The 21,185-nt window shown below is 35.6% G+C and overlaps 3 protein-coding genes across 12 annotated transcripts in view; all 3 read left to right on the plus strand.

The window, feature by feature from the left end:
* LOC105831760 (exosome complex component CSL4) overlaps positions 1 to 9,744 on the plus strand; it is a 197,024-nt gene extending 187,280 nt beyond the window's left edge. For 5 of the 9 annotated variants that reach the window (XM_036283682.1, XM_036283670.1, XM_036283679.1 and 2 more), the window contains 6 exons: positions 5,746 to 6,029; positions 8,506 to 8,584; positions 8,658 to 8,773; positions 8,859 to 9,107; positions 9,181 to 9,262; positions 9,316 to 9,744. In XM_036283682.1, the coding sequence (XP_036139575.1) occupies positions 8,548 to 8,584; positions 8,658 to 8,773; positions 8,859 to 9,107; positions 9,181 to 9,262; positions 9,316 to 9,431 (600 nt within the window). In that variant the 5' untranslated portion in view covers positions 5,746 to 6,029; positions 8,506 to 8,547 and the 3' untranslated portion in view covers positions 9,432 to 9,744. Of the gene's footprint in view, positions 1 to 5,745; positions 6,030 to 6,264; positions 6,417 to 7,954; positions 8,432 to 8,505; positions 8,585 to 8,657; positions 8,774 to 8,858; positions 9,108 to 9,180; positions 9,263 to 9,315 lie in introns of those variants that run through there. The other 4 variants (XM_036283674.1, XM_036283692.1, XM_012672136.3 and 1 more) reach the window with 3 other exon arrangements.
* Positions 9,745 to 9,857: 113 nt separating this feature from the next.
* On the plus strand, positions 9,858 to 12,500 carry LOC105831758 (ubiquitin-like domain-containing CTD phosphatase 1). The gene is made up of 2 exons (XM_012672134.3): positions 9,858 to 10,114; positions 10,633 to 12,500. Exons 1-2 carry the CDS (start codon positions 9,955 to 9,957, stop codon positions 11,478 to 11,480), a joined length of 1,008 nt encoding a protein of 335 aa, XP_012527588.1. The 5' UTR covers positions 9,858 to 9,954; the 3' UTR covers positions 11,481 to 12,500.
* A 404-nt stretch (positions 12,501 to 12,904) lies between these two features.
* Positions 12,905 to 21,183, plus strand: LOC105831755 (phosphatidylinositide phosphatase SAC2). Of its 2 annotated transcripts, XM_012672130.3 has the most exons (13): positions 12,905 to 13,154; positions 13,674 to 14,050; positions 14,132 to 14,395; positions 14,675 to 14,829; positions 14,921 to 15,093; positions 15,194 to 15,386; positions 15,482 to 15,809; positions 15,924 to 15,994; positions 16,193 to 16,417; positions 16,869 to 17,090; positions 17,168 to 17,481; positions 17,570 to 17,779; positions 17,850 to 21,183. In XM_012672130.3, exons 1-13 carry the CDS (start codon positions 13,058 to 13,060, stop codon positions 18,839 to 18,841), a joined length of 3,621 nt encoding a protein of 1,206 aa, XP_012527584.2. In that variant the 5' UTR covers positions 12,905 to 13,057; the 3' UTR covers positions 18,842 to 21,183. The 2 variants fall into 2 exon arrangements, with proteins under 2 accessions (XP_012527584.2, XP_012527585.2); XM_012672131.3 differs by lacking the exon at positions 16,193 to 16,417 and having other exon boundaries at positions 12,907 to 13,154.
* Positions 21,184 to 21,185: the final 2 nt, after the last annotated feature.

Below are 21,185 nucleotides of genomic sequence, written 5' to 3' on the forward strand. Positions count from 1 at the left end.
CAAGTTAACATGCATTACTGCATTTAAGAAAAAGCAGAGTTGAAAATTTTTTTTTACACTACACTAATTAAAGAATACAAAGTAAATCCTTTACAAAGGATGTAGTAATGCAAAAAGTCCATTATAATTGGAGAAATTTAAAATTTAAATATTTTGATTTGGATTTTCTTTACGGTCAACTGATTTGACTCACATTTTCCCTCGATGGATCTAAGGCCCTTGAATACCCATTGTCCGTAAGAAAGTTTAAGAAGTTAAACCGTTTCGGAGAAATTTTGGGAAAAGGCGGTCGGATGGTCAGACTAGCAATAAAATTATACAATATATAGTTTGGTATGCTGAACTACTAAGAATACAAAATAGTCGAGCGATAACTACGACACTGTGTGAAAGGAATGAAACCGAGAAAGCAGAACCGAGAGAGAGAAAGAGAGAGAGAGAGAGATACAGGTCAGACGGCCTCCCGGGGTTAAATGAGAGGGCGTTGATTATGAATTTTGAAGGATTCTTTAACCGTGGCGTCTTTAATTAAAGTTAATTACCGTCAGAATCACCGTTCGCTACTCTAAACGTCGCTAACTCTCGTCTCTCGGCGTTACAGAACCGTATGATTACAAAGTAAAACGGTCGCGTGATTGATCTCTCGACTCGAATGTACAACATGCCTCGTTTCGAGCTCGTCTCTCTCATTTTCCTCTGTCTACTCGTCAAATCAAAAGGAAAAGAAAGGGAACGGAAAAGATTTCCTACTGAAAACGCATATGTAATGTATATATAAAAATTTATATAAATATATGCAATATAAAATTAAGTAACATGGTTTTATTTCGCTTTTCATCAATTCTTTCTCATGGTTACATTAAGGGTCAAACACAACGCTTGAATTGAGACAGCGAAAAATGTTGAATCGTCGAAAAGCGAGGTATCGCGATGAAGGGATGGAGAATCGAGGCGTGTCCTCAACGAGATCGAGATCGACGAGCCCTCTTACCTGGAACGGAACGCGCCGCATCGTCTCCCGCGAACGACGCGCCAAGAGAAAAAGGACAGAGGAAAAAATAAATCAGACGACGGACTGAGGGGAAGTGAGGTGGGAGGAAGTTAGAGGGAAAGCGCTAATAATAATAATAAACAACGATATCGACGGGGATTAATGCTCATCTTGATAGATCGCGTGATATACGATCGGGACTTCAATTTCGGCCGCGATGCGCGAACTCCTCTCGCATAACCGGGCGGCATGAATAATTCAGGCCGAAATAATAATGTGTGTGCACGTGCTATAATCATACAAGTCAAATATAATTACACCGAGGCAGGACGATAGCAACAGAGGGGATTGACGGGGGTGGATCGCGAGCGGCGGTGAAATATCAACGTGTCGGTGCATGGGACGCACCGTTATGAGCAACGTAATTCGCGACGATTACGTTCGCTAAATTACAACTACTGCTGACGATTAATTCGTATCTTTTCCGCTGTTGAAACAGGTAAAGTTTTCTACCGGTAAATTTTTTGCATTACTCTTGTTGCACTTATGCAGCCTCAAATAAAAAACCTAGAGAGATAAACGGATAAAAATCAAAAATTTCTATGAGATGATTACGCAGGAGACTCGCCCTTTTTTGTTCCTTATCGTTACAAAAATAATCAGCGAAATGATCGGACTTAATGTCACGATAAATATGACTATCTCCCGGATATAGGTATGACACCCACGCTCGCAGGTGTGAATCTATCCGAGTCGTTCGAATGGCCATTCGAACAAACAGCCGTCTCTCGTCGAATTGACTCTCGAATCTGCTTCACAACAACGGCGTGTTTTCAACTATACCTATCTGATTCCATCTCTTTTTCGATGTTCCGACCAATGAATAATACATGTCTCAATTATTAGCGTTACTATCCTGCCAATGACGGACAGAAGGGCATAGAAACTAATTTTTTGATGAATATATACTATGAATCCCTGTAAATAATAATCCTTATCATGAAAATCAAGATTTTAGTTAGATTTTAACTTCGTTATTATTAAAAAATTAAATAATAAATAATAAAAAGTTGAAGCTAATGAAAAATAAAAAATAATAAAGTATTATTAAACAATGAAATATAAAGTTTAATAATTAATAATTTCTTGAAAGTATGCGGACGCTGCTTAAACTGTATTTTAAATGCGCAACGAAAAAGAATATTTATTTATCATTATTTTATAATAATTAATAGCTAGAGCAGAAAATGTCAAATTTCCAACGTCGTCTCTCACCATTACTCTTTTAATAAAATCCTCCGCAGTTCTAACCGCTCATTACCGTTATCACTCGCGAAAAATCGCTCTCGAGTTAATTCACGACTCCTCGTTCTACATCATTACGTAATTACACATCGTTTCAACGCATTAGTTTTGCGTGGAATCGAGCGAGTCTCTCCTCGATAAACGCGAGTAGCCGTGCCGGCTTCGATTAAACGTCATCCAGGTATTCATGATAATCTGCCAACCGGATGTTAAGAAAAAATACACACCTGATACACGCTCTTACATATATGTATATATCCACATCATCACGAAGTTGGAGATCGCCCATATCCTGTAATGATAAGAACGACACGTTCAATTTCTATCTATTTTCACAAACTTTCATTAAAGATACTTAATAAATGGCATTGATATCACTTCGTATGCACTTGTACTTGTCGTAAATAACTTTATCACTCCATGAAATGATACTCAGAGTAACGTTGAACGACAGAAAGACATTAAAATTAATGTCTTTCTATTCTGATGCGTTATCACCGCAGAGTGAACATTGCAGAAGTGTATCTTATTATTCATTAATGATCCTATTGAAACAATAAGTGAATCAGAAAGTTTAAATTCCCTCTTCTTAAAATAATTAATATTAAAACAAATTTGTGGTTTATTTGTTTTTCATAAACTTATCTTTGTTTTAAAAAAATATACCACACATAATTATTGAAACCTGATAGACGAAACTCGAACATAATTATCAATTAGATAATTTGATAAGTTGCAAAAGAGAACAGAGATCAAGTTAGGCTCTGATACAGATACATGTCGTGTTCTCGAAAGCTTAGCCACCTCGTTCAATACGATCGTGCCCGCAAAAAGAATAAAATGGCAAATTAATTCGCTCCCAGGTATGCTTTATCTACCGCTTAAATGCAAATCGGCAGCAATTCGTCTTACTCATTCCATTGCCATAGGCAATAAGGTGTATTGGCGAATTAAGACATTTGCCGACCGGATATAGCAATTTGTCGGAAAAAAATGATTCATTCTGGAGATAAAAGGAGAGAAACAATGATATCACAGAAGCCGACTGACACATTGTATTGCAAATCGTATTGCAAAATTCTGAAGAATTTTTTGCCCATTTTCTCATTTTTATCGACAATCAAATTAATACAATTTTTTAATATTACATAAATAAACTTAGAAGTACTTTAAGATATTAGGATTATTTTCCTAAATATTGTATTCATATTAATATTTCATTCAGTTTACGCAAATTATTTTTTACGAGAAAATTAAAAAATACAAAGACATTATCTTTTAACTTATCTTTTCGCGAATGCTTTAAGAAAAAGAGCATTTAATTTTAAAACATTAAGATATCTGCTTTCCCCATTAAAAAAAAAATGTTTTAGATTAAAATTTAAGTTGAAAACTGAAATCTTTTTTTAAATATTTTAAATCTAAACATCGTTATATTTTAAATCTAAAACATGTTGAAGTATTTAAAAAACAAGAGCAGAAATAAAATATTTTAATACCTTAAAGTATTAAACACTTCGTTTTTTTTTTAGTGTGCGTTTCTCTTCGAAGTGATCTTTGTATATTACCGTGTACCCGTAATACACCGCAAAACGTTTGTAACTCGAGTTAAAATCGTATTCCCCGGCCGTTCCTTTTATCCGGCTTACATCTGCCGGTCCGAGAAGAATAAGCGTATCACGTGCCGCCTATTAATAATGTCAGACGAATAAAACTTTCCGCGGTATCTGCGATTGTCATCCTGTGACGCGACAAATTCCGCGACGCCACACCAAAATCTCCCGAATCATCCTGATCATCCTTGCCCCTTGCTACTATGGTAGCACTGTTTTGACTTTCACTGAATATCACCGCTTCGCTCCTGTAAACGCTTCGATACGCCTTACGATTTGCTTCAATTGACATCCACGGTTGTAATACTATTAAAGATGTCTGATCAATTTGCACTTAAGATGTGACATTTGATAAACTCGTCACTATATTTTCGCAATATATTGCAAGATTAGCGAATTTAAACGTCAAACTAATTGTCGCTATTCATGATCCTTTTTTAATTTGCTACACGCTGTTATTTATATAACAGTAATTAAAACTGCAGCGTTGCAATTGATACTTAATAATATTTATACAGCAAATACATGGAAGGAAAAAGAGAGCTATCATATAGAGAGGTTGATTCTCCCGAGAATCTTAGGTCTCAACTGGTCTTAAGCAGTCCATTCTCGTATCATTTACTCTATAAAAATCACAAACGACCCGATTCTTGTTCCTACGATCCCTTCTGTCCTCCCAAATTCGTCGGAAACGTGATCAACATCGCAGAGCGGGCTCTCACAATCTAAGCTCGATCTTGCCGCGACTCTTCCTGCTCCTTCACGTATTCGTCCGCGGGAAAAACGGGCCCGACCAGTCGTCCGTCGGCGGGGCCCGGTTTGCTTCCCCGTGGGCCCTGCAACGGGCCCGGCGAGCCTAACCACGACGAGACCTCGGCGGGTCCTCCTCTTCGGCACATGTCACCGTGTCATGGCGACCGCGATTTCGGGTCCCGCCGTCCCGCGCGCGCGCGCGCGAGCGTACGTGTCGCGCATCTGATACAGCCGTAACAAATGACATCGTCGAACCGGCGTATAGTCGCCGGCTGGCTATCTCTTCATCTTGCGGATGACGGCGACCGGACAAGTATTGTTGGGCCCGAAGCTGCTGCGGGTGCGCTCGGGCCCGGGACAACAGTTTGCCGGTCAGGTGACGACCGGTCAGCATATGAATTGTCACGTAATCGTTCACCGTAGACGGACGGGCCGACCGGTCAGTAGTTTCGCCGCGGTTTAAGGGTGGCTTAAGCGGACCCTAGTTAGAAGACATGACGCCGGGTTATGAGCCCGATGCCGGAGCCTCACGGGGAGGACTTTCGTTGTAACACGTGTTGCTAACCGGTTCCACCTTAATTGTCTTAAACGGGCACCATCATAATTCTGGGTTTATCTCTCTCGGGGCGGGAGCGCCGTTCTGCCTTGACGTCGCGACTCCTCGTGATCTAATGTGCGCGATTTCGAAATTGATGAAGCGAGCCCGCGCATCCGAGAAATCATATTACGAGGAGGAAATAACCGAGAGATCGCTGTTCGATGGCAGTTGTGTACAATAATCGCGAAAGCTGACTCGCGAAGTCGACGTCGTTATTATCATCTCTCGCCAAAAGCGACACACAAATGAAATATGACTGCCCGTGATTTATAATACGAGTGTCGACTTTCGTGTGGGCCAGCCACTTTCTCAAAACCTTCACCTCATAAATTACGCAATGATCTTTATTTCTCTTTTGTTATTATAGTTCTGCATCATCATCTGTCCGCTCTTAACTTCTGCCCCGTTCCAGTTTGTCATTTTTGCCAAGGTTCTACATTCGGACACTCTTAATACGAAGAAACTTTGTTTTGGTTGTATTTCAGAAGGCCCAAGCGCGGTAGAACACGATACCTGATAAGATACGAAGGGCCGGCCTGAAAAAAATTCGGGACCCCGGGTCGTGTCCTGACGACCGATCGTGAAGGAAGGACCGGGGCCGAAATTAGGTTTGCGAGGCACGTTTCTCCCCTCGTGCGGCGCGGCGCGAAGAGAGAAACGCGGCTTTCGGTTCACCGTGCGACGGTGTCAGGACGTTAACCGTGAGGTATCCATCACTGCCTTACTGAGAAACTCACGACACGACGCTGTTCCAACTTCGGTGGATCAGGTTAGATAAATGTAATAGTCCATAGTTCAGCTTGCTAACAAGGCTAGCCTCCCCTAGATCTCAGATAAGGTCCAGCGGTCCAGCTGACTCCGGGGCCACTCATAATGAGGCTGAGTAGAAGCCGATCGCCGATTAGGGCATTCTTCGGCAATACTTCATCAATCATCGGAATCGCCGCCGAATTTGTTATGCGAAATCCGCGCGTATCCAATATTTACGGTAATTTCATAAATCTCGTCGCTAGCGGCCACTTCATCGTTAAACGTCGGAAGGAAGAGTTATGAAGAGAATTGTCTGCGTCAATCTTTGCGACGCAGAGAGAATTAATTTTTTTCTTTTTTGATATGAAAAGAAACAAACAACGTAATCATCTTGTTGATTTTCATTGTAAGTTTTAATGACGGTAAGATTTGACCTAGAAAGCAAGTTATCAATATAAACGACACATTTTGAACGATTTGTCGCACTAACATGATAAATATCACAAACAAAATGGCTGTATTAATCATCGCGAGTAATTTCAGCGAGACGTGCGGCCGAGCGGCATTAATTTATGCTCGAAAATAATCTGTTAACCGCAAGTCGCTCTCTTGCGATTAATAATACCGATAACATTATTACCAGTCGTCCATCGTGTATACAAAGTGTTCCAAACCATCGCATGTTCTTTAGACAGATCATTGGTCAGTTTGGAGTTGATTTCTCTTTAACGAGAGCGCGAGAATGGTTTTTTCTATTTTAGTGATTTTTATAACAATTTGGAAACATATTGCAATTTGACAAAGCTTAAAGATCGAAATTGTAAATCAATTGACATGTATAGTTCTGTTGTGTAGATCTGGTGAAACTTAATTTCAACAAGCATTTCACTTTTTACTGCTAATTGCTTGACATCTGTGTGTTGATATTTTTATTTAAAACACATTCATCTCAAGTTAGTTGAGGAACATACGATGGAAAGAACATCTGGACACTCGGTATGTATCTCGCTCGCCTAAAGACCGGATTTCTCAGAGATATTAACGGCCCCGTCTCTTTCGTAACGTAACAAAACGAGGCTCGCGAGATGCACTAACACAGTTCTTTCGCTCCCTTTTTTCCTCTCTTTCTCTCTTTCTTCCCACGTGTTGATTAAGTTGAAATTTATTATTAAACCACGCCGATATATGTTCGCGCACAACTTTACGACGAGGGGGCTTTAATTTTCTCAGGAACGCACATTAATCATTTATCGGTGATTAACTCGTAGAGCCGCCGATAAAACTGGGAACGGTTCCCGATTGTGTGTAACAATCAGCGAAAAGTCGACATGAAAACTTTTAAACGTTTGTCGTTGCGTTATAGCTGGGTATTATTTATTCAAGTTTGTTCTAAACGATCTAGTGTCCGTCAAAGTTCATAATAATATTCTACAATATTTATGATGTTGTTATACAATATAAAAAAATTATTTGAATAACCCAAACGCACACATACATGTGTGCATTAAATACATTTATACGCGATTATACATGCATTAAAAAATATAAACATAATGGCATATAAAATTGTAAATAGAATCAAAACGGAAAATATAAAATACAAAATATATATAACGAAAGAAAAGTTATTTTTATAAATTATGATTTGTACTGGATTTACAAATATCCTATACTTTGTAGGTAGGTAACTGCAATTCCATCAATATGCTTGCTCTTTACTACTTTTTATTGTAGCTACAATAAGTACTTGTCGAGATGGCGTTAGCGCACAGAGAATTTTTTTCTCGTGTCAAGTAAGGCCCCTCGCACAATGCTAGAAATAATGAAAGAAAGAAAGAAAGAAAGAGAGAGAGAGAGAGAGAGAGAGAGAGAGAGAGAGAGAGAGAGAGAGAGGATCTTTTCTCTTTCTTTCTTTATCTTCTGTTCCTATTGCCTGTTGCTGATATTGTGCAAAAGTCTTAACATAATAAATATATTTTTTAAGCAACTTCTATTAACCTAAACCTAAACTACAATAAAACGAAGAGCTTTGTCAAGTAAAAGTAATTATTCAAATTGCGTTACTTTAACAAACTTCAATTAATTTAATCGGCAGACCTGTAAAATTTCTAATAATTTACCTTGTCATCACTAGTCTCTAATCTTTCTCAGCTTCCTTTCTGCGTGTCAAAAGAGTAATAATTCTATTCAATGCATATTATTTCAATCTGCGATATCTGCGACTAAATCGTTTATCGAACGTCTATCGAAGTGCGACAAACTTTACAATTTTCGATATATCGAGGTACAGCAGTGTTGCCATTCCACGTTTCCACAACATGTAGTTAACGTAACCTCATATATAATCTGTTGGATAAAAAATTTCTGACATTTCTATCATTAAATTTCTGTCATTAAAATAAATTTTACATTCGAAGACATGTAACAAATTTGTATTGGATTTTGCGTGCTATTAATATAACAATTGTCTGACAATAGATGAATGTTTTTCACAGATAAATTTGAAATTTCCGGTATACATCGCAGAATACAAAACAATGAGCGAACGGGAGGAGCTTATTATCTGCGTACCAGGTAATTATTTAGATATTTTTAATCGTTTTGCGAACATTAACGTATTAAACGAATTTTGCAATATTTCTTCCAGGCCAAAGATTATGCGTGTCCGATAAAAGCAATGTAGCTGGTCGCGGAACGTACGAGCAACAAGGTTATATTTATTCGAAACTCGCTGGCATTGTAAAATTAGTGACGGATGAAAAAGTAAGTCTTTTATATTTTCATACTATTATTATTTTATTTATTAAATGTGCTAGAATAGCATTATCTCTAAATTTTATTGTTACAGACCCATACAATTGAGGTACACAGTATGACAGAGCAGAGCATCATTCCTGCACCAGGAGACATTGTCACTGCCGTGGTCACTGTAGTCAATCAAAGATTTTGTAAATGCAGCATCAAATGTGTAGGCGACATAGTACTGACGAGACCTTACAGAGGTATACTGAGGAAAGAGGACGTCCGGGTGATTGAAAAAGACAAAATAGAGATGTACAAGTGCTATCGGCCTGGCGACATCATTCTCGCAAGAGTTGTAAGTCTTTTGACTCTGTAAGGTAGTATATTTAAACATTAAGAATTAAGTTTATAATTTTTTCTATTGACAGATGCCAATGACAGAAATACACACTTACCAATTGAGCACCGCGGAAAATGAGCTAGGGGTAGTTATTGCTCACAGTGACGAAGGTAAGGGCTTGGTATTTTTTTGTGTTGTTTTATTTCAATGGCCTATGTTACAGGTGTAGCTATGGTACCAATCAGCTGGACACAGATGCAGTGTCCGAAGTCTTTGTGCAAGGAATTTCGTAAAGTTGCTAAAGTTGTGCCAGAACACATTGTGGCAGAACAAGCTTAGTAGGCAAACGGCTAATAAGTTTATGAGTAATCAGCTTTTCAACTGTATAATATTATTTTAGAGTCTATTTAAAACTTAGATTATTGTACACTTTGTATAGAAGGTTCATATAAGTGAATATAATTTTTGTAGATTGATATTGAAGATAAGGCTTCACAGTTTGGTGAAGTAACTAAAAATTCTTGAACATTTTTATTCAATTAAATTCTTTTTATCTGTAATTTTAAATTTAAAGAGATAAGTTTATAGGACTCTGCACTGTAATTAATGCGCAAGTTCTTTAAATAAATATAAGTTTTTAATAAGAAAAAAATTTTATAAAATTCAAATGATTCAAATGTATATTTTTTTATATACACCTTTCCCTGCCTCCTCCCCCCATTCTTTCTTTTCCATTGATGATGCTGGTAATGGGTGGCAGCACTGTCAGCGTTTTAATGTAAATATTTATCATGTGAGGCTGGAGGCTTTTTTTTTAGACTCGGGATGCGCGCGTTCCATTGATGCGATTACAAGAGCGAGAATGGAAGGTGAATTAAGAATCGTGGTGAAATGGAGTGGAAAGGAATACGATATCATCGATATTCAAGAGGAAGATACGGTTCTTACTCTGAAAGAACGTATACACCTGGAAACAGGTGTTCGTCCGGAACGTCAGAAGCTACTAAATCTAAAGTTTAAAGGTTATGTTTTGAACTGCCTTCCGATAAATTCCATTAGACAGATAACTATTATTGCAATTTTAATTATTTATTCTCAAGGCTATCATCTTGAGAGAAAGGTAGTAAAATATAATTATATTCAATTATTATTGTTTAACTTGTATTTTATATATTGTCATACACATGTATATGAGACACACGCGCGCGCATATGTTATATATGTATTTTTATATGTAGAACTGTATAAACATATTATATATGTATAAATAAATAAATAAATAAATTTATTTATTTATTTATTTCTTAAAATCACTTCTCTTTCTTATTCCTGTACACACAAAAAATTATAGGACATAGTTTATATAGGATATGAGGTATACAAAAATCAAATATAAATTAAATCTTATGATTCTTATAGTTTTTTAGCTTTTGCATTAATTATTTTTATTGTTAAAAAAAAAGCTAGTAAAAATTGACATAGGTACTAATTAAAACGTGTAAAGTATTTTAAAAATCTATAAGAACTTATTTTGTATTAGGCAAGGCAGCACAAGATGAGGACATAATCGGCAAATTGAATTTGAAGCCTGGGTTCAAGTTGATGTTGATGGGCTCGCGCGAGGAGGATATTGCTGAGGTCAGTCAAGCACCTGAGAACGTACCTGACGTGATTAACGATCTGGATATAGAGGAAGAAGAGGTGGAGATCGAGAAGGCTGAGATAAATCTACGTAAGATTCAGATACGAATCGATCGCTACGCAATTACAGAGCTTAATCCTCTGAGAGAGGGCAAGAAACTCCTTGTATTGGATATAGATTACACATTGTTCGATCACAGATCAGTGGCGGAGAGCGGGTCGCAGCTGATGCGCCCGTACCTCCATGAATTCCTGACGCGCGCTTACAAGCATTACGACATAGTCATCTGGTCGGCGACTAGCATGAGGTGGATCAATGAAAAGATGAAGCTGCTCGGGGTCTCGAATCATCCAAACTACAAGATAGCATTTCATCTGGACGTCCTTGCTATGATTACCGTTCACACGCCGAAATACGGCGTCGTCGGGGTGAAACCGCTAGGCATTATTTGGGGAAAGTACAAGCAGTTCTCTGCGAAGAATACAATAATGTTTGATGACATCAGACGGAATTTCATAATGAATCCGCAATCGGGATTGAGGATAAAGCCCTTCAAGCATGCTCACACCAGCAGAGTTAAGGATTTCGAGCTGTTGAAGCTGTCAAGATATCTGGAATTGATAGCCGACGTTGACGATTTTCAGACTCTCAACCATAGAAAGTGGGAAGAGTACAAGCCGAGAAAGCCGAGGAAGAACGACCAAAACAGAGGGCAAACTAGCAACAGCAGCAGTGAGGAAAGTTAAATTTTTTACAAAATTTATTTTTCTTTACGAACGTTGTGAAAACGATCAATCGATGGATGGTACTGATTGACTTTCAAAGAGTACAGAGTGACACAGAGTACTCCAAAGTTGTACATGACATGAAATGAATGCGAAATAAAAATGCAGAGAGAACGCATTTGTCAGCTAATTTGAAATCATGACTGAAAAAAATCAAGAGGCTGTTGTTTTATATACATCGGATAAGAACGACGTATTTAGCTTAAACGTCAGTTTCCTCACCATTATATGAAAATTATGCGTGATATTGACCTTTTCGATAAAATACATATTTTTGCATATTTCTTATTCTATGTATTTGTGATGTATTTATTAGTTGATTGTGTACACGTATATAACAGCCGTTTATAATAAAACGCATAAGTGGCCGACATTAGAGGTGCAATGATATAACGTATTCAAGTGAGAATTCATGTGTTATACGCCACTTTTACAAAATTTCCCATATGTATTCCTCGTTGCGTATGCGTTTTGCACAACAATACAATTTAAAAACAATTTTAACGGCTAATCCAAAATGTGCTTCCTGTTTCTTGTTTTTTGCCTCTTTGTGCATTGTTGAAAATGGCGAGACAAAGGTTGGCAAACTTCCTAAGAAATAAGAAACACAATTGTCGATAAAATAATGCATGAAGAGGCAAAAGGCAAGAAATAAAAAATAGAGCACATAAATAGCCTTAAATTTCATGCGACATGAAAGAATTTAATTATTTGCATCTACGTGGTTGCGCGCTACGTGGGTTTCACGCGACATTTCCGTCGTTAACATGTAATGTTCATTGATTATGCAAAGCGCAATATCTTAACTATCTTAGACATTAAATAGCTAGCGTTGGCGGATTTCATTTAGGGAGTTAAACAATTTTTAACTTTTGTTAATGAGATGTTTTCATTTTTCATATTGACTTAAAATATTATGAATGAATGTAAAATATATGAAAGGTTTACATATTGATTGCAATAAAGCTAATTTATCTGAAAGTTTAATTTTTAATCTTGATGGTCACCTGCAAAACTTTTTACATCCGTATTAACTATCAAACACAATTCTCTTTTCTCGAAATTTAAAATAAATGTCCTACTTAAATTAATTTAATTTACTTTTACAAAACTTTAATTTTTACATATACATATTGCGAGAGCCCGCCTCAATTATTCATAAACTATACTAATCGGATCAAGAACTACTCTCTAATCATACGAATAGGGAAAGCAATCGGTCGGAATATTGAGGATATCGAGCGACTGTCTCGTCATGTCTATTGAGGAATAATGGAATTGATTCATTGCGTCTCTCTCTCTTTCTCTCTCTCTCTCTCTCTCTCTCTCTCTCTCTCTCTCTCTCTCTCTCTCTCTCTCTCTCTCTCTCTCTCTCTCAGCTCCTTTTACATTGAAGAGTTTGATCAGTTGAGCACGCCGACAGCGTTAGCGAACAACATGGCGAATGCACAGTAGTGGTAGGCGGATATTTTGCGCGACGCGGAAACGTCACACATGCCTGCCCGCAACTGTCAAACTCGTAGCAGGGCGGCAGAAGAATGGAGCTATTCCGTACCGACACTCACTTTATCTTCGTGAAAGAGAGGCACAGTCTTTGGTGCGACAAGTACACCGGCGAGTTCGCCGCGAAATCAGGTGAGTGAAGGCGCAATCGTGCGTTTTGACGTAAACTGTGCCAAGAACGTTTACGAGGCGTCGTTTATGCGAAAGGAGATTCCGACGTCGCCTGAGTTTTGAGGACGCGAATCAATTCCATTTTAACTAGAAGCATGTCCGTCACATTCATTTAGAGATTTATATAGATAACATAGTCATTTAATAATTGATGAAGGAATGTAGCATTGGAGGTTTAACAGTGTTGCTTAACCCTCTCGGGTTGACATTAAAATCTGTAGCACAATTACTGATGTTGGTTTTATGTGAGAGCTACATAATTCAAATTGACTAAAAAACGCTAATTAATTTCAAGAAATCATAATTTTCGACGTAATTCATATAAAAAGAATGCTAGATTTATTTTAATAATTCAAGATTTATAATTAACACTATTGACAGTAGATTCGATAAATTCACTGTCAGCTTCAAAAAATTAATTATAATATTTTGATGGTTTTAATAATAATAATAATGGTTTTTTGATGGAAAATGTTACAGATTGGGAATGGGCCACACCAAAGGATTTGGAATGTTTGGGGATGTTTTATGGAATAGTGGGCAAGATTGAACAAACGTCAGTACTGGAGCCTCGCCTAATGCTCATAAAGGATGTCACACCAGCGGGAGAATTGCACGGCGGTCATGTTGTCTACAAAATCAAATCCATTGCCTTTCTACATATTGGCACAGAGAACATGGATATTGGCTTGCTACCCTGCAAGAAGCATCAATATGTGTTGAAGAAAAAAGGGAATAGTGGGTTGTTTGACGTGCCACAAAAAGCAGCTCTGGCAAAAACCTGGGGTACAATCAAGAATGCCACAAATACCATAAAAAACACCACACAGCAAGCTGCTGCATTGGCTACATCTCAAGTAAGAGATTTAACATCTTTGAATCCTTAGATCCATATTTTTGGTATTTTATGTAATTACACAAGCTTAATATTTCTATAGATGAAGTCCACAGTGATAAAACGAAGCGTGGTAAAGGACAAAGAGAGATTCGAGAAGAGAATATTGGAAGAACTGAATAAGATATTCACCGAGACTGATTCGTTTTTCTTCTGTCAGACTGGTGATATTACTAACAGTTTGCAGCGACAATGCGTAATGGAATCTCAGTATGGACAGGACAATCAAGATAAACCATTATGGCAACGTGTGGACGACAGATTCTTCTGGAATAAACATATGTTGTCTGACATTATTAGTCTAAATGTTAGTATTAGTAATTTTTTAAATCTGTTTCTACAGTTGACTCTTCAATTAAGAATGCAGAGATTATTTGACTAGATAAATATCCTATGATAGTATATAATTTTCTTTGACTTCTTAGTTGTATATGAATCTATAAACTTTATTGCATAAAAATGATTTATTTGCTGAATAATTAATAAGTGAATATAATTATAATAGTCAACAGTATATGACAATATCTAATGACTATTCACAATTTGCATTTCTTTGTTTAATATTTGCTTGCGTTTTATTTTGTAGACGGATAAAGCAAACTGTTGGATATTACCAATCATCCAAGGATATGTTCAGATAGAAAAATGTATAGTCGAGGTAGGTTTTGATGAACAACCACAACAAGAAATATTTAACTTGGCGATTATATCAAGAAGGAGTAGGTTTCGTGCTGGCACTAGGTAACTTATTTACAAGATGCTTTTTGTCATAATTATGAATTTTATCTTGTCCAACATTATTAAAAGAATATTTTTAAATATAATATTGTAGGTATAAAAGACGTGGAGTAGATGACGATGGCAAGTGTGCAAATTATGTTGAGACGGAACAATTAGTTTGGTATCACGATCATCAAGTATCCTTTGTACAAGTACGAGGAAGCGTGCCGGTGTATTGGTCTCAACCTGGATACAAATATAAACCTCCACCGCGGATTGATAAGGGTATATAAAAAAATATTAAGGGTATATGAAAGGGTACAAAAAAACATGAATTAGACTAGATTAATAGAATATGTAATAATTTCTTACAATAATATTGTAGATGAGACTGAAACGCAGATAGCATTTGAAAAGCATTTTGATGAAGAACTTGAATTGTATGGGCCTATTTGTATTGTAAATCTGGTTGAACAAGCTGGCAAAGAAAAAATTATTTGGGAAGCTTATAGTAACCATGTATTTAATTATAATCATTCAGATATAACGTATACCACTTTTGATTTCCACGAGTATTGGTAAGTATCTAGGAAAAGTGTAATCGCTTAATTTTATTCTTCTCGTGCTTATTACGAATTATATTTTTATCTTGAAAATTTTGTATTTAACATAGTCGAGGAATGCATTTTGAGAATGTGTCTATTCTTGTTAATGCATTGGCTACGATAGTAGCAGATATGGGTTATTGCTGGCGTGATAAACAGGGTACAATTTGCATGCAAAAGGGTGTATTCCGTGTAAATTGCATAGACTGCTTAGATAGAACAAATGTGGTGCAAACTGCTCTGGGTAAAGCCGTTATGGAAATTCAGTTTTCAAAATTGGGATTAATACCACCTGATGGAATTTTGCCTGCAAACATAAGACAGACCTTTCAATCGCTTTGGGCTAATAATGGAGACATTATTAGCAAGCAATACGCGGGAACAAATGCTTTAAAGGTCTGTATAAAATTGCAAAATTGTTTGTGCAAAGCTTGTTAATAAATATATTATTATAACGTATTATGTTATTAATTTTTTTAAACAATTTATGATTTTTTTTACTATTTGTAGGGAGATTATACACGTACTGGAGAGAGAAAATTTACTGGACTGATGAAAGACGGCATGAATTCCGCAAACAGGTAAACCTTCGCGTTCTTATCTTTCGCACTTTGTATTTGCTTAAGTTTTCTCATTTTCATTTTTCGTCTTTTATTTTCAACATCTTTTACATGACACGAACCTTCACAGTTATCATGCCTCGAAGATAATATCCCAGAGTTTCGTATTTGAACGTTGTTCTATAGAAACCCTGACATTGTCCTTTCATTTTCCTATAGATACTATCAGCAACACTTTATGGATGACTTACGTCAGGCAGCGATAGATACGCTGCTAGGGAACTTGATTGATGTTCATCAACTGAACAACGATTGGTCACACTATTTAGATATCCTTGATAATTGCTGTCTCGAACTTATACCTATGAAACCACCAAATATACAACTTCAACTTGCTACTCATCCTGATTTCCTTTATGCCACTGTTCTATATAATTTAGCAAGGTTCGTTGCTTGCTTTTAGCTTGATTTTTGGAACACATGGTAGCTATTTCTAAAGATTAATCTAACTAATTAAATATTAAATTCATTTGTTATTTTATTACATTTCAATTATGTGGCGTAAAAAGAAATGCTCTGTGCTATTGTCAGCATGAGAAGTTGTTTTTATTATGCTATGAACCCAATTAATTGCATGTTTAATTTTGATCTTTTATATTATTTCTTTATTTCCAAATTTTATAATTTGATTCATAAGTCAATCATTTTTGTAAGTGCTATTGATAAATTTAGACATAAGAAAAACCGCTTTCTCTTATTTAAGTCATTTTTTTCATACAGAATATACTTATTACACACTTTTTGAATGGAATATTTTCTTGATGCTATTCTATCTCTGAATCCTTTTTTAATTTTTAGCATAGTAATATGCATTTAGAATTAACTATCTTTACAGATATTACTTGAATCGTTTCAAGGATGTCTATAGACAAGCGACGATTGATATGATGTTGGGAAATTCGGTAAGCGAAGAAGTGTTCCTAGAACGTACGGATGAGGAAGACAACGCGGCGACTGCGATTCACGTGAAATTGCTGATTGAAGATTGCAAAAAGTTATTGATACCCGATCCCGAAATTATTCTAGGCAGTTGGGGAGTTATTGACGCCGATCCTGTGTACGTATGAATAATTAACTATTTCCCAGAATACATTTATGTGTCTATTTACGAAATCATTAATTTTCTTATTTTAGTACTGGTGATCCAACGGAGACGGAAATGGATTCTATCTTGATATTGACCCGAGATAGTTATTACGTTGCTGACTATGACGATCAGATCGATAAAGTTACAAACTATCAAAGAGTTTTACTAGAAGATATTGTTTTAATTGAATTTGGTCAGCCTGAAAATACGGTTTCATTTTTCAAGAATAAACATTATTATTGTATTAGAATCAATTACAAAGTGAACGGCGAGTACGGTTACTTTCACATGTTTCGTAGTACGAATTTAAGATTTTTTAATAACATGGCGGTTGTGATAAAAACTGAAGAGGAAAGTATAGGTGAGAGAGAGTATTTCCTTTATTTACATTTATATTTAATTTAATAATATTCTGAACAAATTTTATATTCTATATTTTTAAATTGTAGAGTCTTTAAAGGCAATTTGCGAAGCTATTTCAGTAGCCATGGAGATAGCAAAGTTACCAAAGGTTCCCATAGCCATGAACGTTACATTAGATAAAAGAAAGGGTAAATTAGTGAATGTTAAAGGATCTACTGGGTTATTGGACATTTCGTCATTTCCAGAACTAACAAGAAACGTATCTGAGACTCAACTGCTTGCTTTAAAAACAGCAGGTTTGTTAAATTACTTCCACTATTTATACATATAGATAAATCAATTATTTATAAAAGTAAATACTTCTAGGTACAAAAGCTTTAAGCAATATGTCGGAACAATTTAGCAAATTAAATAAACTCAGTCAAAGTTTCGGCGTAAAGAAGCCAAGTGATTTACCGAAAAATATAAGTGACAGAGAGAATACAGAAAAGGTATCTAAGCCGATTTTTACTGTTGGCAACAGTGATATCTCAGGCAATGTTCGAAGAAAGAGCAGCAGCAGTAGCAGCGGTGGTAACAGCGACGAAGAGAATAGCGAATTGACACACGTACATATCGAAAAGCCGGCGAACTTCAGTCATGATAAGCATCTGATGGAGGCTTATACACCATTGATCGGTATTATTATGGGTGTAAAGAATACTAACGTTGTGGACGGTAGTGTTTGCGAGACTAACGTGAATGAGGAATTGTCCAAAATGAGACACAATAACGTGAATTTAAATTCAAAGCCTGACGTAGCTCTTGACGCGTTGCATCTAATTTCGCAAACTGGATCCGGTACTAGCACTCTCAGCACTTCGCCGCAGAAGACGGCGACCACACCCGAGATAACGGTGTACGATACGGGAGACAACTTGGGCGAAGAAAGAGATCGAGTAATTCCGCCGTCGACCTTAACACTTTTTAAGAATATCAGTCATTCGACCGGAAACGTTGATAACAAAGCCTCGGCCAACAGCACTCTTCAAACGGATAACAGATTGGATGAGAAGAAAAGATCAGCTTCTGAACAGGATCTGACGTTGAACATTACATCGTCTCAAAGCGAATCTGCCTTAAAATCCATAAAAGAAAATATTGCAAGCGTTACTAGTCCAGTAACATCTACAGCCAAAGATATTCTGATGCCATTCTCAAAATTTGCGAAAGGTGTTCAAACTTTAGGAGCTAATTTAGATCCCAGAAAGCTAAAGACCGGTCATGTAATGAGAAATTTGTCGGAACATCATATGGAGGAGCGTCAAAAGCTTCAGGAAAGATGGGCCTCTTGTCAATCTAAACTTATCGCTTTATAAAACTTTTACCCGAATAATCAGCTTTCTGAATGCGATTCATTATTAAATATTAATTTAGAGCTTATTGATGATTGTGTATTTGTAAGTATCAATAATATTTACGAGTATATTACGACAAGTTCAGTATGCCAGTGATGCAAATGCTCTTGCACACTTTTAATAGGAATGATGTATTAAAATGTTTTATTATATAGATTGTGTAATTTAATATGAAAGAAAATATCACTTAGCAGGTAGTGAATTTCGATCACGTTTTGTAGAAAATCTAATAAATCGATCTCACTGCACTTATTTTCACATATTTTCACACTTTGCAAATATAATATTATATTGATGTGAAACATACAAAACAATTCACTGTAGGAAAGAAAACCGTTCCCAAGACAAACAAAATGATTAACACAGAGTACAATGAGGTCAATATTTATAATTATTCATAATTAATTGATTTGACAAATTGATAAATACTAAGCACAAAGCAATTAATAAATGAACTGACAAATTCCTGTATTGCTATAGAATTGTGCTGTTTTGTAGAAATATTTTCTTGACAAACCACATCTACATGTATAAAATTTGCTATACATCTGCTAAATTTTGGAAGCGTATTTTTATATTTTTAATGGCAATTTTGTGAAGTTAATGTGACCAATCTGTATCGTGTTGAGATATAAATTTTGTAACAAGATTAAATATTTTATTCTTATTACATTAGTTATAGTCTTATAGCATCAAGTTTTTATTTTTTAAACAGAAATATGTTATTTATTTAATATACGTACAGGTGATCTTTTATATTAAAATATATAAAATGCAGATGAGACGATTTATTTATACGAGAAATCGGAAAGAGAAGCTTTTCATAGTCAATTATGTAAATACAGAGAATTATTTAAATATATAGTTTACTAAAATCTATATATAATGTATGAGTATTAGTGATAAAAATATGAGTTTGAGGTATATGGTTACCAAAACAAAGATCCATGACTGTTCTATCCTTGTTAGTTTTTCGATAAATGTGTTAGAATTTTTTAAAAATAGCATAGGTAATATTGTATTAAATTCAAATGAAAAAAAAAATATATAACTAGAAGAATTGCTTTTGTTAAATGAACAAATTAAGTTATGAAATTATAAATGTACTATGTACAAAATAAGTAGTCGATATGATTTAAATATGCAACAACACAGAGCTGAGTAGTAAATTTATGTAAATCGCGTTTGTATTAGTGTTATAATTTTAGATGCTTTAACAGTTGTTATAAACTTAATATATAAGTATTTCAAGAGCCAGCAAATGCAGTATTATATCGTGTACATGCTTACGAAATTGCAAGATACATTCTCCTTCATCTGTGTGCATTCAATGATAGGAGGATTAGGCACAAAGAAAAAATATTACAGAAATATATTTATTATAGAGAACTATAACATGACTTTACATTGCCCACTGATGTAAATAATTATATCTTATTTTGATGGTTTCCATCCCCTGTTGGAAACGCTTTGGAAACACATCGACACATTATATAGCAATTCTAAGCTCGTACTTTTAGTGAATATTCTTTCTACTGTCAGCAATAGTCTGTGATACAATTTTACAGAATGCACGAATTAAACTCACAAGTAGAGAGTTTATAGAAGGCGTGCATTCTAAAAGATATTTGCAACACTTTAGGATAAGAGTGAAACTAGGCTGTTTACAGATCGCTGTTTACGCATCCTTAAAGGATTGTAATTTTTGTTTACTTAAAACGGAGGCTCTTATTATATTTGGTTGCTCTACCATGTCAATTTAAAGGAGAATAACTTAATATTTGAATTTTTGTCAATGAATGCAATGTAAGGTCCAACGCAAGTTTATTATCAAACTTGCGTGATGTATGCTGTTGCATCTAGTTACAGTATTATGGATAATCTGCAAAAAATAGATGCATTTGTAAAATTTTATTTTATGTGAAATCTGAATGTAAATTTAAAATTAACAATTGATTTAAAAAATTTGTTTTTTTTTTTGTAAAAAAATACTTTCAAAACTTTTTCTTCAAGCTTTAAGTAAAAGTTATTATGTACTTGTGTATATGCACGTATGTACGTGTGCATGTGTGTACGTATATAATAAATTATTATGTAATAAATTATTCATCTATTCTTTGTGAAAACTCGTACATCGATCGTACAAAATCATACGTAAAAACTATAAAGGCTTGACACACTCCTTACATGTATCTGCTATTGTGTTTCCAGGAAATTGTAACAAAAAATGCGCGTATACACACCAAACACCAAACGTTCACAGCACTTGTAGAACAGATAATAATAAAAGATTTTTGACTTGTGA

Source organism: Monomorium pharaonis, chromosome 1, assembly GCF_013373865.1.
Source record: "Monomorium pharaonis isolate MP-MQ-018 chromosome 1, ASM1337386v2, whole genome shotgun sequence".
Taxonomy (NCBI): Eukaryota; Metazoa; Arthropoda; class Insecta; order Hymenoptera; family Formicidae; genus Monomorium; species Monomorium pharaonis.

Coding starts and splice junctions, on each gene's coding strand:
- LOC105831758 (XM_012672134.3), top strand. CDS start 9,955: ATGGAAGGTGAATTAAGAATCGTGGTGAAATGGAGTGGAAAGGAATAC. Junction 10,115..10,632: donor ACTAAATCTAAAGTTTAAAG/GTTATGTTTTGA, acceptor ATTTTGTATTAG/GCAAGGCAGCACAAGATGAG.
- LOC105831755 (XM_012672130.3), top strand. CDS start 13,058: ATGGAGCTATTCCGTACCGACACTCACTTTATCTTCGTGAAAGAGAGG. Junction 14,396..14,674: donor CTGACATTATTAGTCTAAAT/GTTAGTATTAGT, acceptor TTTATTTTGTAG/ACGGATAAAGCAAACTGTTG. Junction 17,780..17,849: donor GCTTGCTTTAAAAACAGCAG/GTTTGTTAAATT, acceptor AAATACTTCTAG/GTACAAAAGCTTTAAGCAAT.